The sequence below is a fragment of the Adiantum capillus-veneris genome, chromosome 18 (genome assembly GCF_014529385.1).
Source record: "Adiantum capillus-veneris isolate H3 chromosome 18, ASM1452938v2, whole genome shotgun sequence".
Lineage (NCBI taxonomy): Eukaryota > Viridiplantae > Streptophyta > Polypodiopsida > Polypodiales > Pteridaceae > Adiantum > Adiantum capillus-veneris.
The window spans coordinates 122,205,403-122,223,363 of NC_140948.1; the positions used below are offsets into that span (position 1 = coordinate 122,205,403).

Consider the following 17,961-nt stretch of genomic DNA (forward strand, 5'->3'; position numbering starts at 1 on the left):
ACTTTTGACCTGCAAGGGTTTTGACGCCGTATGCACCCGAAATTCGGTCAAAACCCTGCAATTACAACCATGGACAGGTTTGGACAGCTTGATAAGAGTTAGGTGAAAGCGTTCGGATCGTTTGTTAGCAATTAAAATAAAGAAATATCGAAAGGGGTGCTAGTCTTTGGGGCCTAAAGGGTGTCGGTGTCTACTTGGGAGCGCTCTAGCTACCAAGTCGTGAAGTATCTTGGAGTGTTGAATTCTAGTCGCACAATTCATGCAATTGCTTTGTGATGTAAAGTACAAGTAAAGTTAATCAAAGTAAAGATCGGATGAAAGCCAAAGTCTATCACCCTTTAATGAATCTACGGACCAGTTTCATAATTCCGCCATCTAGACAGAATCACTTTTTCCTCAAGAAGTGAGACTTGGTTGGTTTCGACGAAGACACAAAGCACACGAACTTGGAATTACACTAAGGCTGACATGACAAATGACACCAGAAAAGAGGGCTCCTCTTCACAAGACAAACGGGCCGTTCCTCCAGTATTTGAGGTTCATGAGAGTCCACGGCCACCACTATCTGTATCTTTCATTGATGTGAATGCACCACAAGTTCAAGGGTTTATGACTAGGCAACTAGACGAGGATGCATTAAGGACAAAGAAGAAGGTGATGCAGCTGTGAAGTTTGATACTTTCAACGGATTTGAGGACAAGATGAAGGCTCTTACTTTCCTCTTAACAATTTGATACAGCTTAAGTAGAGGGGAATTTTACAAAGGCCTCCAAGGTCAGGAAAGTTGCCATTTTCTTGAAACAAAATACGTGTTCATGGTGGACGACATTGTTGATGCAAGGACAAGCACCGGCCATATGGGTTTACTTCAAGCAAATGTTTGCATCTGCATGGCTGTCAAATGAATTTGAAGCCGATGCCATGACAAATTGGCACCAACTCAATGCAACTATTTGCAAAAGCTTAGAAGAGTACAATCGGAAGTTTTATAAAGCGTTGCTTTCAGCAACTTCCTACAGGTTTGTGCCACTGATAGAGCAGATTGAGAAGTATTGTTGTTGGCTGCCTGAAGGGCTTAGACAACACTTATTTTCTTTGCCCAAGTGCAAAAGCAAACTTTATCTCACCACAACTAGCTATCAAATTGGGCATCAAAGCTGAAGAGATGGCGTATACAAAAGACGCACGTTTGGCATGACCTGGCCATTCTGAGTGTGTTGCTCCCATTATTGGAAAGTTGCATCTGCATATTCAATCGTATGTGGATGCAGAGGAATTTTATATCATGCCATTGGAAGGGTGCGATGCGTTGTTGAGAATCCTACATGGAGTGTTGGATGTCTTCTACAAAAAATTCACCCTGCAGCATAGGGGCAAAACTCACATCATGGATGTAAAGCTGAAAGAGGAGTTTGTCCCTATTGTATAAGCTTCGGCTATCGCTTCTGGAATTAAGAATCATCTCTCTGTTTACTTGATTTTTGTACGCGATGTCTCAATCAAATTTATTTGTGTGAGATAAAGAAAGTTCAAAATTCTACAAGAGTTTATGTTTTTCCTGATTCATTACCGTCTCAGTTACCACTAGAGAGACCTACGATCATGGGATAGATTTGGTGCCAGGTTGCAACCCACCCAATAGACATTCCTACAAGGTTAGTGCGGCCCAGCAAAAAGAGATTATGAGCCAAGTAGAGAAGCTGTTAGAAAAAGGGCTTATTCAACCTAGTTCTTCACGCTTTTGCTCCCAAGTGCTTCTAGTGCAAAAGAAGGATAGCTCTTGGCACATGTATATTGATTACCGTGCGTTGAATAAGAATACCATCAAGAAGTGGTTTCCTATTCCAAGGATTGATGATATTCTTGACCGTTTAGAGGGTGGGGCAATTTTCAGCAAGATAGACCTTAAGAGTGGATACCATCAGATTCGTATCAAGCCTGAGGAAGACTATGCTTAGGACAACATTTGGTCTATATGAGTTTCTAGTGATGCCATTTGGCCTTACAAATGCTCCTGCTACGTTCAATGGGATGATGGATCGGATCTTCCGCCCACATCAAAAGTTTGTTGGTGCATTCTTTGATGACATAATAGTTATTCCAAGAATAAACAGGAGCATAGGCGTCACTTGAACATTGTGTTCGAAGAGTTATGCAGTCACAGATTGCTCCTCAACCCTAAGAAAAGTGAATTCGTTTAGAAAGAAATCCCCTTTTTAGGCCACATAGTGTCAAAGGATGGTGTCTGAATGGATCCTGCCAAGGTTGAAGCAATCAAGACATGGCCAGGCTTGAAGATTGTGAATGATTTCCATAGCTTCTTAAGGTTATTTCTTACTACAAAAGGTTCATCTGGAACTTTGCCAAGATCGCTTCACCCTATATGCTTTGCCAAAGAAAGAGGTCACTTTCAAATGGACACAAAGAGAGTTTTTAGATTTTAATCTCTTGAAGGAAAAGATGACTTCGGATCCACTAATTGTTTTGTTAGATCTCAGGATGTCATTTATGGTCCAATGTGATGCGTGTGGCAATGGTATTGGGGCAGTGTTAATGCAAGACGGTCGGGTAGTAGCTTATGAAAGCAAAATCTTGCAAAGGCCAAAAAAGCCTATGCAAATCCATGAGAAAGAGCTACTGGCTGTGATTCATGCGCTTTCAAGTTGGAAACACTACCTGCTATGTGTTTCTTTTGTTCTCCAAACAGATTATCAGGCCTTGCGATACTTCTTGACATAGTCAAAGTTGTCTGAAAAGCATATGGTATGGGCAAACATTCTCTATAAGTTCCACTTTCAAATTGTACATGTGGAAGGTAAGTCTTAAGAAGAATGTGGTGATTGAGGCATTGTCAAGAAAGCCAGAAATTTCAGCTGTGTCAATTCCTTATCATCATGAGCTTGATGACATGAAGGAAGATGTATGCTACTGATGAAGATTTTGCAAGGATCTTTGAATAGTTGCAAGATAGACAATGCCATGAGCACTATCTCCTCAAGGACGGTTTTATGATGATGCATGGCTAGACTATGTGTCACTAGGCCATTGCAACATAAAGTTATGGTAGAAAGTCATCCCCCACCGTATGCAGAGCATCATGGTATAGATGCGACAATGAAAGAGGTTGAGACATTCTTTCATTGGCCTACTTTGAGGAGAGATGTGAATGCCTTTGTGCGAGCATGCGTGATTTGCCAAAAGGTCAAGTTTGACAGGCAAAAGACACCAAGGTTGTTACAACCACAGCCTATTCCAGATAAGAGATGGGAAAGTATTGCTATGGACTTTATCTTTGATCTTCCAAGAACGCCGACAAGGAATGATAGTATATGGACCTTTTTTTACAGGTCAGCAAACAGGCCCATTTTATTCCATTCATGAAGAAGATAAAATTTAATCAGATGGCATAGTTGTTCATGTACAATGTGTTTAAGTAGCATGGTATGCCACAGTCAAATATCAATGATCGTGATCCTCGTATGACAAGCCTGTTTCGCAGAGGCTTGTTTGAAAACATGGGCAATACGCTCAAGTTTTAATCCTTATTTCATCCACGAACTGTTGGACAGTCAGAAGAGGCTAATTCCACTGTCTTAGATCTCCTTAAATGCTGTGTGTCAGATAAGAGGGTAAGTAGGAACAGTATTTACCCATGCTTGAGTATTCATCAACAATACAGTGCATTCGTCAACAGGCAAGGCGCCTTGTGAAATTGTCGAGGGTGGCACACAAAGGATAAGATTTTTCAAGCAGATCGATATGTAGAACACATGGATGAATTGTATAAGAAAATCAAGCTTGCCTTGGAGAAGACTCAGGTGAAGAGAAAAAGGCTACTGATCGTCACCGTCGTGAACTCTTGTTTTCACCTGGTGATTCGGTTCTTTTGCGGTTTGAAAAGACCAAGTTAAAGAAGATGAAGGGCAAGGAAAGGTTGTTTCCCCGAAGCTCAGCATGCCTTACTACGGGCCCTATCAAGTACTTAACAAGATCAGTGATGTTGCTTATAGGCTGAAACTATCTGACACTTGGAAGATTCACAATGCATTTCACGTAAGTCTTCTAAGACCCTTTGTGGGTGATGTGCCAGAAGATATGCTCGATAAAGACCAACATGAAGTTGAGGAACTTGATGAGAAGTTGAGGAACTTGATGAGATCTTAGTACTTGAGCAGATTTTGGCACATAAAGAAAGAAAAGTTAAGGGAAAATTTGCAAGACGTTATTTTTTGAAGTTCAAAAACTCTCTGCCTATGGATGCAAAGTGGATGGAAGAAAGTGAAATGCTAGAGTCACCGAATGTATTGCAGTTTTACCTTGAAGCCTTCGGGTCACAACCTACGTATACCAATTCAACGTGTTCAAAAGAGGGGTGATGATGGAGCTAGTACATCATATGTACATATGGATTCAATGCAGTAGAAGTGTACATTGCTCAACAAGTGTTCAAGGCATGATGCTCACTTCTATCGTAGATAGAAATAATAAAGTATTGAGAATTCATTAAGTCATTTGTATCGATGATTCACGACCTTTCTTGCGGATACATGTGATGATAAAAGGGTGCTAATCACACTCAATCATTCATGGCATGTATATCAGGTATGCAATCGAGGACGTTTGCGATTTCAAGAGGGGGTATGTCACGAGACTGTGACAACCACTAACCTTAGCTCTTAGTTTCTTTCCCTTGATTTTTATTTAGTTTTTGGGACCCTCTTGTTGAAGTCACAAATGGCCGGACATTGTATGGCCAATGTGAAATGGTCAACGGCCGAGAGTTTCACCCCTCGCAGTGAAGGCCAGGTCGGTTGGGCCGATCCCCATTGGAATACAAGTAGTAAAAGGGTCGCTAGACTCAATTAAAGTAATTAGGCAGCAGGACTTTAAGTTGAAGGGTACTAGGAAATTAAACCAAAAGGAGTGGGGCTCCTTCTCGACTTTGAGAAGGCCTATGACAAAGTTGACTAGGATTTGCTGAGGGCACTATGCATAGGATGGGCTTTTCAGATTCATGAATCAGAGGGGTGTCTACTCTCTACAGGTGCGCTCACAATCAGGTGTTGCTAGCAGGAGGTCGAGGGGAACATTTCATGCTTACACGCTCAGTATAGCAGGGCTGCTCTCTTGTCCCCTTCCTGTTTCTTTTCTACACAGAGCAGATTTCTGGCCTCACAAGAGGTTGGTTTGCGTGGCCTACACATTCGAGGAGAGGAGCTTTAGGACGCTGAATTTGCTGATCACTTGGGCATGTTTTTGGAGGGCTGTAAGGCCGATTTGTACAGGTGTGAGCACGTCTTGGAGGTGCTTTGTTTCGCGTAAGGAGGATTGATCAACTGGCAAAACAGAGTGGCTCTCTGGGTTGTTGATGCTCCAGCCTCTCACACCTAACTAGATGCCTGGAGAGGGCTTTCGATGGATCCCTCCAGGGATGCCCGTTCTCTACTTGGGCTGCCGAGTTGGCTTGGACTTGTCACCAGAGCAGCAGACTGCGCCCCTCCTAGCCATCAGGAGGAAGCTGTTGCATTCAAGCTCGACGAGGCTCTCTCTTGCTTGCAAGGCTGTTCTGGCCAACCTGATGCTCTTGGCCACCATGTGGTACATCACATCTTGCTGGATTTTCTCTAGTTCTTGCATCAGCCAGCTTAAGAGACTGATCAGCCTTGGTAACTTTCTATGGACAGGGAGAGAGACATTGTCACAAAGTGATGACATGGCTACCGAGAGCAAAAACCCTAATTCCAGCCAAAAACCCTAAAACCTGCAAACCCTAATCTGCAGAAACCCTCATTTCTGGAAACCCTAACCCTAACTGCTGGCTGAAACCCTAAATGTGGCTGCAAAAATGCCACGTGGCAGCAGTACAGAAATTCCAGATTTTACGGCGGATATTGCGCTGATTTTCAGCCTTCCAAGCGACGCAATTTGCTGCTTTTTCTTCCACGCAAATTGTGTGAGAGGGAGCAAGAGAGAGAAAGATTTTTGCTTTATTTTAATGGAAAGCCCCAAGAGGGCTTGTGAGAGTAACCCTTTTGCTTTTAGCTGGAAGCTTTTGGGGCTCTGCTTTTGGGCATCCCTTGTAAACTTTAAATAAGCGGTAAGGGCTCACTCTGCAGAGCACCTGGACGCAGATTCTAAAAGTGAAACCCTAACCACTCTCTTGTACTTTGACATTGATTAATACATAAAGAAATACGGAAAGGGGCGCCAGTCTTTGGGGCCAATATCTCTAGGCACGAAACTCCGCCGGGCTAGTGCAAGTCTATTGTGATCTGTGAATTGTTTTGAAGTGGTTATTTGGTGCTGGTGTGATTGATTCTTGACTTGGAGTGTCCAAGTCTATTACAGTGGTATCAGAGCACGGCCGATTTCTCTTCTACGGAAAATCCGATCCCCAATTTTTTTCCACGGCACCTATGGCTTCACGCAAGGATCAGTCGACTCCCTCTGCATCTGGAGATGCGGGCAAGGATCACAACGAAGATTCCGGCAGAGAGTATGGCCCACCTCGGCCTACTCAGGCGGAGCAAAGAGAGATGAAGCGTCCTCAATTGATCGGCGATGCAACAAAGATGATGCTCAGTTTTGCGAAGGATCCGAAATTGGCAAAAGAATATGAACGAGACTTCTTTTCAGGACGTGCATGCGCAGTGGCAGAAAACCACTACACCACCCCCAAAACCCGCTCTTAAGAAACCTTCTGATCACAAGCAATATTCAGAGAAGGAAATAAAAGAGGTGGTTGATGCACGGATTGCTCAGCTTTTTGACTCGCAAAAGAAAGCCAAAAAGCACGGCAAAAAGCAGAAGAAAGGCACTGACTTCCCGGGTTATTTGGGTCGTCAGTCGACATTTGACAAAGCAGAGAAACAAAAGAAGCGTGTTCACTTTGAAGGAGTACCCAGTTTTTCTTCTTCTTCTTCTTCTTCTGACAGTTCTTCTAGCTCTTCAGATTCGAGCGAAGAAGACAGAAAAGGCAAAAAGCGAAGCAAGAAACAACGCTTCGGAAAGGGCAAGAAAAAGGCAAAGAAGTATAAATCTCGCCCAGTGACTGACAATTCTACAGAGGACTCGTATACAGAGAGTTCAGACTCCGATGACGGCAACTTTTATGTGAACAAGAAGAATTTTTATAAAGCCAACCAATATGACTTTCTGGAAGATAAAAGCAAGAAAGTCCGAGAGTTTAAGGAAGGTGGACAGTCGATCAAATTTGACAGTTTTTCAAGATACTCAGATGCTTCGAAGGCTTTGTCTTTTATACAACAGTTTGACATCGCTTACGCGGGAGGACGCTACTCAGAGCACTCCAAGATTCGGAGAGCTGCCTCGTACTTTAAGGGGAATGCTCGAACTTGGTGGTCCACGCTTCTTTTAAACAAGACTGCAAGAGTTAAATGGCTGAAATTTAAGAAGCTTTTTATTTCTTCTTGGTTGACGCAAGAGTATGAACGCGATATACGAGCTGCTTGGAACCATCTTCAGATGACCAAGAGAGATACAATAAATGCTTACTGTGAGAGATTCTGGAGCTCTTTTCTACCCGCCTCTTCATTCAAGAAGATCTCGTTCAAAGAACAGATTGAGCGGTTCACCTTGGGTCTACCTACAGAGATCCGAGATCACTGCTTAGAGCAGAAGTCAACTTCTATTCAGGAGTTGATGAGTCGTGTGAAGCGGGGCTTTGCCATTCACTTTGGCAATCTGACCTACCCCACAGATGAGGCCATGACACAACGAGTCGAACAGACTTCTGGGAATGAAAGCAGAAAGCGAAAGAGCAACCCAGAGAAGAAGGATGCACGACCCAACCTTACTCCTCAGGAGCGAGCTCGCTTCATCAAGGAGGGGAAGTGCTTTGGATGCGGGGAACATGGACACATCTCCGCGAAGTGCCCTAAAAAGGCACAGAAAGAACAGAATGATAAGGACAACGACAAGCCTGAGAGTTCGAGAGCAGCTGAGGAATGTGGACGAAAAGACAAGATGAAAACAGGACTCGTTCCAGATTGTGTGGGTACCGATCCCAACACCATGGACGAGAGTACAAAACTTTGCCGAGCTTGGGGCAAAGTGAAAGATCAAGAGGCCCTGATCTTCTTTGATGGAGGAGCCAAGGCCAACTTCATTTCACCGGAATTGGCGGCACAGCTTGAGATCACTCTCAATCGGATGGGACCACTTGCGGAGGCAGTTCTAGCGGCACCCGACAGGGACGTAGCCATTACACCTGTCACATTGGCAAACTTCAATTGCATTGTCAAGGGTATTTGGGGCATGAGGACTTTTCCATAATGCCTTTGGAGGGTTGTGATGTTCTCTTAGGGATTCCCTGGTACCACAAGAAGAACGCCGTGGTCGATTATCGGGTGAGGAAAGCGACATTGACTACAGAGAAGGGCAGAACAATTGTACTTGATATTAAACTGAAGGGCGAGTCTGTCCCTATTGTATCGGCTTCGGCCATTTCTAAATTAAAGAAATCCAATCTGTTTGTTTACTCGATCTTTATGAAAGAATTGAGCGATAATGATAGAACAAATATGTCTAAACTTGATAAAGAACGCCAAGATTTTCTCCACTCTCACGCCGATTGCTTCTCAGAAGGCCTACCAGGCGAGTTACCAGCTGCTCGTCCTGAAGATCATACCATTGATCTGATACCTAAAAGCACACCACCGAACCGGCCACCTTACCGTGTGAGCCGAGCACAAAACTAGAGATTATGAAGCAAGTGAAAGACCTCTTGGAAAAGGATCTTGTCCAGCCTAGTACTTCATCGTATTGCTCTCCAGTGTTGTTGGTTTTGAAGAAAGACAGATCTTGGAGAATGTGCATCGATTATAGAGCTCTCAACAAAATCACCATCAAGAACAGATTTCCGATTTCTAGGATCCATGATATACTCAACAGGTTACAGGGATCCTCGTGCTTTAGCAGGATTGACCTGGAGAGTGGATATCATTAGATCACGATCGCGCCGGGAGACTTCTACAAGACAGCTTTTCGGACGACTTTTGGGTTATTTGAGTTTTTGGTGATGCCTTTTGGCTTAACCAATGCTCCTGCGACATTTAACCGGATAATGGACAGGATTTTCGAGAGTACAGGTTATTTGTTGGCACTTTCTTTGATGACATCATTGTCTTCTCGAAGAATGAGGCAGAACACAGAGATCATCTGCTTCAGGTCTTTCAGGCATTACGAGATCACAAGTTGGTGATTAATGCAAAGAAAAGTGAATTTTTCCTACCAGAGATACACTTTTTGGGACACATTGTCTCAGCAACAGGAGTGCAAATGGATCCGGCCAAGATAGAGACTATCCGTGATTGGCCCGATTTAAAGAATGTCCATGAAAGTTAGAAGCTTCTTGGGACTGTGTTCGTACTACAGGCGGTTCATTCGAAAGTTTGCAGAGGTTGTTTCCCCTTTGCATATCTTGACACAAAAAGGAGTCCCTTTCTCGTGGGGATCCACAGAGGTGACTGCCTTTCAGACATTGAAAGAGAAATTGACTACAGGACCAATTTTGACTTTGCCGGACTTGCAGAAGTCATTTGAAGTATATTGTGATGCTTGTGGTCGTAGTCTGGGTGCGGTCTTAATGCAAGAAGGCCATGTCATTGCTTATTGCTCTAAAGGCCGAAGATGACAGCACAGAGTTATGAGAAAGAGCTTTTTGGCGGTTATCCATGCTCTTACTCAATGGCGGCATTACCTACTTGGAGCGGATTTTACTGTCTTTACAGACCATCAAAGTTTGCGCTACTTCTTGTCACAGAAGCAGCTTTCGGAAAAGCAGATGCGGTGGGCGAACATCTTGTCACAGTTTCACTTCCACATTGTCCATGTGCAAGGACAAAAGAATGTGGTGGCAGATGCTTTGTCTCAGAAGCCGTTGGTTCTGGCTATTTCCGCGATACATCATAGGAGCTTCGAGGATATGGTTGACTAGTATGCCACAGATACAGATTTTGCAGATGTTTTCACACGGATACGGGATGGGGAGACAGTAGCAAGATACTCAATTCGGGAAGGTACTTGATGAGAAAAACCATGTTGTGCGTTACACAGCCGTTGAGGGAAAAGGTTATAACTGAATGCCACTGTCCACCTTTTACGGGTCACTGCGGCATTGCTACCACCATGAAAGGGGTAGAGAGATACTTCTTTTGGCCGAGACTCAAAAAGGATGTGGAAGAGTTTGTGCGCAGTTGCTTAGTATGCCAGAAGGTCAAGTTTGACAAGCATAAGGCACAGGGATTGTTACAGCCTTTACACATACCCACCCGCCCCTGGGAAAGTATTGCAATGGATTTCATTTTTGATCTCCCAAGAACACAGAGTGGTCACGATGGTATCTGGACTGTTATTGACAGATTTAGCAAGCAGGCTCATTCATTCCAGTGAAGAAAACAGTCAAGCCGGATCACTTAACGAGACTGTTTGTGGCCCAGAACTTCAGATTACATGGCATGCCTGAGACGATTGTCTCCGACAGAGACCCCAGATTTACGAGTTTGTTTTGGAAGGAAATTTGGGAGAACATTGGTACGCGGTTGCAGTTCTCGTCATCGTTCCACCCACAGACTGATGGGCAATCTGAGATTGCAAATTCAATGGTTCTAGATTTATGAAAGTCTTATATCTCATATTAGAAGACTCAATGGGAAAAGTACCTACCTTTGGTGGAATTTGCCTACAATAACACAATACATTCTTCGACGGGGAAGGCAGCATTTGAGATTGTTGAAGGTGCTGCGAAGGTTCCACCCTTCCTAAGCACGAAAAATAAGATTTTTGAAGCGGATGAATATACGCGAGACTTAGATACGGCTTTTGCCAAGGTTCGCGAGACTTTGCAGAAGTCTTAAGAACGACAGAAAAAGGCCATCGTCGCGACTTGAAATTGAAGGAGGATGATTGGGTGCTCTTACGTTTTGAGAAGGCACGCCTGAGAAAGAAAAAGGGAAAGGAGAGGCTATTTCCAAAGCTTAGTATGCGATACTACGGACCTTTCCAGATCACTGAAAAGATAAATGATGTCTCCTTCCGATTGAAACTACCAGATAGTTGGAGGATTCACAATGCCTTTCATGTGAGTCTCTTGAAACCTTTTAAGGGTGATGTGCCTGATGATGGGGAGCCTGATGAGCAACTCGAAGTGAAAGAAAACGAGGAGATCCTTATTCTTGAACAGATTTTGGCACATAAGGATACGAAGAATAAAGGTAAAGTCCGAAGGCGGTTCTTGGTTAAGTTCAAAAACTATCCTGCATTGGATGCGAAGTGGATGGAGGAGGAGGACCTAGCAGATACTCCTCAGATTGTGAAACTTTACCTCGATGCTTTTGGTTTAGCATAGTCTACTCCAAATGGAACCCAGAATTCAGCTTGGCCGGAGATCTGGTGCAGTGGGATGCACAAGAGGGGAGACACTCCGCTCCTTTGTCAACAGATGCCTTGATTTAGATACTGGAGTCACTGATGTCTCTTTGAGCTTCAGGGATACTGAAAGCTGACAGTATTCTACAGTATGACTTTATGAAATGGAATTCCTGATTATGATACTGATTTGTTCTTGACTTCTTTTAAGTGCAGGAACTGATAGACGAAATGACTGCAGCATTTTGGTCTAAATTGATCTCGAATAGACATGGTTGCAATAGGGGTTAGTTAATCGGACATCGATGAGGTCCCTATTGGATCTAGATGCGATTGTAGCTACATTGCCGATAAATCATGGTCTAAGATCCGAATAAATGTTGAATGTCATGTGATGTCCTGCGATGTCTAGTGATGTCCTATGATGTTGTGTGATGTGACTGTCGATTGGTACATGTGCTAGATGTGTGTTCCTAGTACGTAGGTACTAATAGTCAGTGTCTGCTAAGACGGTTTATGGCCTCTTTTCTGTGATGTCGTGTGATGTGACTGTCGATTGGTGCATGTGCTAGATGTGTATTCCTAGTACGTAGGTACTAACAGTCAGTGTCTCCTAAGACGGTTTATGGCCTCTGTCTGTTTTGCAAGCGTAATCGAGGGTGATTACAATGCTTTCAAGAGGGGGGTATGTCACAAAGTGATGACGTGGCTACCGAGAGCAAAAACCCTAATTTCTGCCAGAAACCCTAAAACTTGCAAACCCTAATCTGCAGAAACCCTAATTTCTGGAAACCCTAACCCTAACTGCTGGCTGAAACCCTAAATTTGGCGGCAGAAATGCCACGTGGCAGCAGTACGGAAATTCCGGTTTTTACGCCGAATATTGCGCTGATTTTCAGACTTCCAAGCAATGCAATTTGCTGCTTTTTCTTCCACGCAAATTGTGGAGAGGGAGCAAGAGAGAAAGATTTTTGCTTTATTTTAATGGAAAGCCCCAAGAGGGCTTGTGAGAGTAACCCTTTTGCTTTTAACTGGAAGCTTTTGGGGCTCTACTTTTGGGCATCCCTTGTAAACTTTAAATAAGCGGTAAGGGCTCACTCTGCAGAGCACCTAGACGCAGAGTCTGAGAGTGAAACCCTAACCGCTCTCTTGTACTTTGACATTGACTAATACATAAAGAAATACCGAAAGGGGCGCCAGTCTTTGGGGCCAATATCTCTAGGCACGGAACTCCATCGGGCCAGTGGAAGTCTATTGTGATCTGTGAATTGTTTTGAAGTGGTTCTTTGGTGTTGTCGTGATTGATTCTTGACTTGGAGTGTCCAAGTCTGTTACAGACACAATCGGCTCGGGAAAAAGTCTCCTGGCAGGTCATCACCCTACCTTGCTCTCAAGGGGGGCTCAGTATCATCGATCTAGCAAGGCAAAGTAGAGCTCTTCTTGGGAAGCTCATTGTCAGAGGTCGTCTTCCAAGGGATGAGCCCTGGAAGGAATTGTTGCGACACCAGATTAGAGGCGGAGTTCCACAAATGGGTGGCCCCTGGAGTCTCGCCACTCCATGGATTTTCACAAAGATGCGCAGAGTGGGCCTAAGCGAGAGATGAGAGAACCATTCGCACTGACCTTACTTTGGTCTTGGGAGCAGCTGAGGAGGGGACTTCGGCAACATCAGCCCACATACACTAAGGAGCGCTTGAGGCAGCCTCTTACATGGAACTAGTTGGTCAGTACACAGCGAGGTCACATGGTTGGCAGTAGACCCCATGTCTCATGGGGTCCCATGGCAAAGGGTCCAGCCCGCACCCTCCGAGATTCGTGCCAAAGGGTGACTCTCCCAAGCCCAAAGCCTCCAGTGTCCTGTCTCAAGCTATGCCGGGTCAGGATCAAGCAAACAGATCCTCACTCCGATGCCCACAACTCGAATCCGCTGGAAACAGCACTCTTCTACCTCACGTGCCTCACTAGTAACTCTGTGGAGGCGACCTCTTGTTGAACAAGAACATGCAGAGGTCTGAGTCTGAGAAGGCCCCAATTGCGATGAGGACCTCAAGGCGAGTGAAGGTTCCATCCAACCGGGAGCCGCTGGCTCGAGAGGTGTGTGCCACTCTGGTGGTATAGCCTCGACGATGTCCTGACACATGCTTTGAATCCCAATGCAGTGGGACCTTGGGGAGTGATTTCGGTGGGACCCTCTTGCTTCAGCTGATCACCCATGGATCCCTTCCTACCGGTACACGGGCATGACAGGGGCGTCAGATACTGGCTGCTCGGAGAGAGGCCCGCCCTGCTGCAGCAAGCCATTGGCAGGAGGGGGGTCTCACTGTTAAATTCCTGACAAACTTTTGGGAGCGCTCGTGGGATAGCAGACAGCCGAAGAGAGAGTTACCATGTTCTAGTGGCTAGTCACCCATCGAGCTACCGCAGTTGGGAGTTGGTTGGTCTACTATGGCCACCCGGCGGGCTGTGCCGCTTGTGACCACCCACTCAAGTCATAGAGGCACGGTCTATGGGACTGCCCAGTGGCACAGCAGGTTTGGCTTTGGATTCTACAGCTAATGCCAGCCCTATCATCAGCTAGGTAGTACACTTGGGGTGTTGCTGCTTGGTCCACCCTCATAGGCCCAGCACTCCGTTTTGAGCTGTCCTCAGATAGCAGGATGATTGTGATACAGAAGGGTCGGCCTACACTCCAGACTACCATAGCATTGGGAGTGGGGGAGTGATAGAGAGCTTTGTTGGGAGCTTATCTACAACCTGACTCTCTGGCTCATATCAAGAACCCGTTGCGTTCGCATCTTCGAGGCTCACCCCATCCCACCAGTGGAGACTCTACCAGATATATGGAGAGAGCTGATCCATACACTTCAATATTAGTTCAAGAGGCTGCAAAACAGCTCCGAGGGTATGCGAGAGCAACTCGAGGCATTCCTACGGCTTTGGCATCTAGGGCCTTTCTACACCATGGCCAATGGGGTTCCTAGATAGCACTACCGGCGACATGTGTGGTTGTTTCCTCCTCCCATATCCTGGTTTATCCGGCATTGTACATATCTCACTTTTTCATTGGGAGAGTCTCCCCTCATGTTGATGTAGCCCCCTCTTGTCATGGCAATTAGTAGCCCGCTGGGCAGTTTTTATTAACTAATAGAAGGATCTTCTTCATGGAACAAAAAAGTGTGACTGTAAGATGGATGCGCTTGTCATCTATTCTTAGTTGCATCAATTTGCATCTTTCTTTGTCATTGTTACAAAGTCTGATAAAAACAAAGTTCTCTTGGCGCCCATGCATCTCACGAATGATGCTATCACCTCGAAGGATGAGTGGATGGAGAAGAAAGATGACGCCCACAAGGCGGCCCATGCAGAGTCTTTCCTCATTCCCCATCTCCAAGTTACTTAAGAGGAGTTGGAGGAGGATCTAAAGACTCCCTTCTTGCCTCCACAGCACCTGAAGCGCAAGATTGGTTTCAGACTCACTTGGACGCCAAAGGATCGAGAGGACGAAAGTACCAAAACTTCTCTTGGCTTCCATGCACCTCACGAGTGATGCTATCGCCTCGAGGGATGAGTGTATGAAGAAGAAGGATGACGCCCACAAGGTGGTCCATGCGGAGTCTTTCCTCATTCGCCATCTCCAAGTTAGTAAATAGGAGTTGGAGGAGGATCTAAAGACTCGCTTCTTGCCTCCACAGTACCTAAAGCACAAGATTGGTTTCAGACTCACTTGGATGCCAATGGATCAAGAGGACGAAAGTACCAAATTCCACAGAGTGTGGGGCAAAGTATGTGATCAAGAGCTTGTAATTTTCTTCAACAACAAAGGCAAGGCCAACTTTATTTTCACAAAAAATGGCAACTTGACTAGGAGTGAAGCCTAAAGAGATAGAACCACAAATAGATGCAGTTTTAGTGGGACCAGGAAGCATCAATATGCAGTGACACCCTTGATAGGCAAGCTCCTGCTTGCACTACCAAGACTGGACAGAAGGACTTTCATATCATGTCACATGAGGGGTGTGATGTTCTCTTGGGGATGTCTTGGCATCACAAGCACAATGTAATTGTGTACTTTCGGGTAAGGAAACTAATTAATGGCATGGCAACTTTTGTGCTGGGAGCTTTTTGGTGTCAATTACTTGACTTTTGGGTGTAACACTTATGAAAACTGGATGGTTCATGTGCTTTTGAAGCAATAGCAAAAATATCTCTAGATTTTTTAATTCCTTTCTATATAAATCAGGACCAGAGGTTCAGTTGAACACAAATTCAGTAAGTGATCTCACAGAGTGCAGTTGTACCTCGACTGTCGTTATTCGATCAAGAATACCACCAGGGGTGCTCAGCTTAATACTCTCTCAAGGGGAACCACACCTCTTACGTGTCGGCTTAGAATTTGTGTGAAGTTCTTCTTCCATCTTTAAAGTTTGTTCAAATTTTTTTCCCATTGGCATGTGCTGCTGGCTGGTTTCATCAGGGAAGGAGAGTAGTTGCCTAGGATTAAAAAACTCCGAGAATCGTTATAGGAAATCAAGTAACGGTGGATGGAAGTGTATGGCACATGGTGTGGTGTGTCCACTCAAGAAGACAAACAAAAATTAGAATGAGACTAACAGCTTAAAATGAGAAAGTACACGAGCTTTTTATAGGCTGGATAGAGAGAGCATATTTGCTTACATCATGAGAATGATTCTAGAATTATTTGATCCCTACACACCAGTGTGCATGGCTCCACATTGCTATCCACACGAGTCCACACAGATCTGTGTCTACATTCCTGAGGGGGTTCCTATGGGCTTTCATAGGTTGAGGTTGACACTCCAACAAGACTCAACTATAAGAGCACTATATGAGACTCATAAATCCCATAGAAAAGTACTGTGTAGACTCCAAACAAAGACAAGCACCAATGTACAATTTGCAACGAATTTGCGCATTTTTTCTCATAACATGGCAAATCATGCCAAGAAGGCTCCTCAAGGATACAAAAATAATTCTCCACCCTAAGACATCGAGTTCGTATCCACCAAATACTACACCAATAATATGGCACGGGAGCCCGTCTACACCATTTTGTACCGCTCTACATAAGAACTTAGATGAATATTAGAGAGAGAACAAAATTAATGTATAGCAACACATTCCTGGTGACTTAGACAGTAGTGTTTATGGGTCAGTCTAGCATCGGGGAGGGGTGCTAGGCATTAAGTGATGCTGAGTCCTAAACTCTCATGTAAAAAAAGGACTCTTACGAGAGATGAGATGTGGAGGCTGGCGCGGCCTTGTCAAAATGAGTTGAAATTACCTAGAATGAAAGTGTGAGTCATTTTTTTAATGACTGCAGGTCTACTTTTCCCACCTGATCGTTGTCAAGGTCAACAACTTCGGACCCAAACAGTAGAGGAACACAATTTATTCATTGAAAACCAATCCATGTCTCAGATATAGGGCAGTTACCTCAAGTAATCTCATAACACAAGTAGATTAAAAACATGTGTAGGTCTTGGTATACATCTCTTGCCTGGGCAAGGCTCTCAGCTTACTAGTTGTGTATCTACAAATTAGAACTCCCCAGTAGATATATCAGAACCACTCGACTGAACAATAAACATACTGTGCAGAAAGTGGAAATAGGTATCGTCACTGAATGATAAAGGTTCTTGCCTGGCAACATCGCCCATGCAGAATCATCAAAGCTGGGGGTAAGGAAAAGAGGAGGCACACTCTCAGGTTGACTTGCAAGATGGAACTTCCAGTACCCACTAAGGGACAAGACGAATGGGAGGCCATCCACCCAGGACGCTGCAGAAGCTAGTGCTGCATCAACAGCTTTATCTCCCCACACGGCCTGTTGGGCAGCACTCTTATCAACCGAATTTCGCTTTTGCCAGAAGTTGAGAGCTCCTATTCATCCAAATTACAACAAAGAAAACTCTTGAGCATTGTAGCGGGCAGGCGCACTATCACGTTTCTGTGTTCTATCTGCTCATCTGTGAGCATCATGCTGGCACACTTTACCATGCGCAAAGTCTTTACACTTGTGCTTCCAATGTAAGGTGGGTGTACAGGGCAACATGCGCGTGGCAGTGATGAGGGGACACATGAGAGAGCTTCAATGTGTGCTGAATGGACTAGAAATCTTCTCTTACCTTCAACGGAGGCATGACAATGCAAAGGCGAGTGCGCCCTTCTTCTGTAACGCTTCACGACACCGGGATCCTCCCAGTCACGAGACACTATGCCCCTGCTTGCGTCCACCATGACTCTCTCTCTCTCTCTCTCTCTCTCTCTCTCTCACACACACACACACTACAATCGGGTGCACTTGGCAAGTGCAGTATTCTCAACACGTGTAGTATCCCCAAATGTTAGGTTCACTAGGAGTCTCTCAAGCCGGTAGGGGGTACCGGCTGAAAAAAAATCCAACAATAAGGAGAATCAAATGAGATCCCTGTCGCGGAGGCGAATGGCGGGCATCTCAGCAAAGCACAAAGCAATGGCGAATGAGCAGGTGCCGGTGACGTAACGGGCACACGAGCGCACTGCACACCAGAGCTAGAGGACGACAGACACATT

The 17,961-nt window shown here is 44.9% G+C and overlaps 1 protein-coding gene across 2 annotated transcripts in view; it reads right to left on the minus strand.

The window, feature by feature from the left end:
• The window catches only part of LOC147436326 (glycoside hydrolase family 2 protein), a 103,751-nt gene extending 86,021 nt beyond the window's left edge, over positions 1-17,730 (minus strand). Inside the window, exons 1-2 of one of the 2 annotated variants that reach the window (XM_086489254.1) lie at positions 17,535-17,730; positions 17,050-17,289 (exon numbers count right to left, since the gene is read on the minus strand). In XM_086489254.1, coding sequence (XP_086345380.1) covers positions 17,050-17,289; positions 17,535-17,646 — 352 coding nt within the window. In that variant the 5' untranslated portion in view covers positions 17,647-17,730. Of the gene's footprint in view, positions 1-17,049; positions 17,290-17,534 lie in introns of those variants that run through there. The other variant, XM_086489255.1, reaches the window with a different exon arrangement.
• Positions 17,731-17,961: the final 231 nt, after the last annotated feature.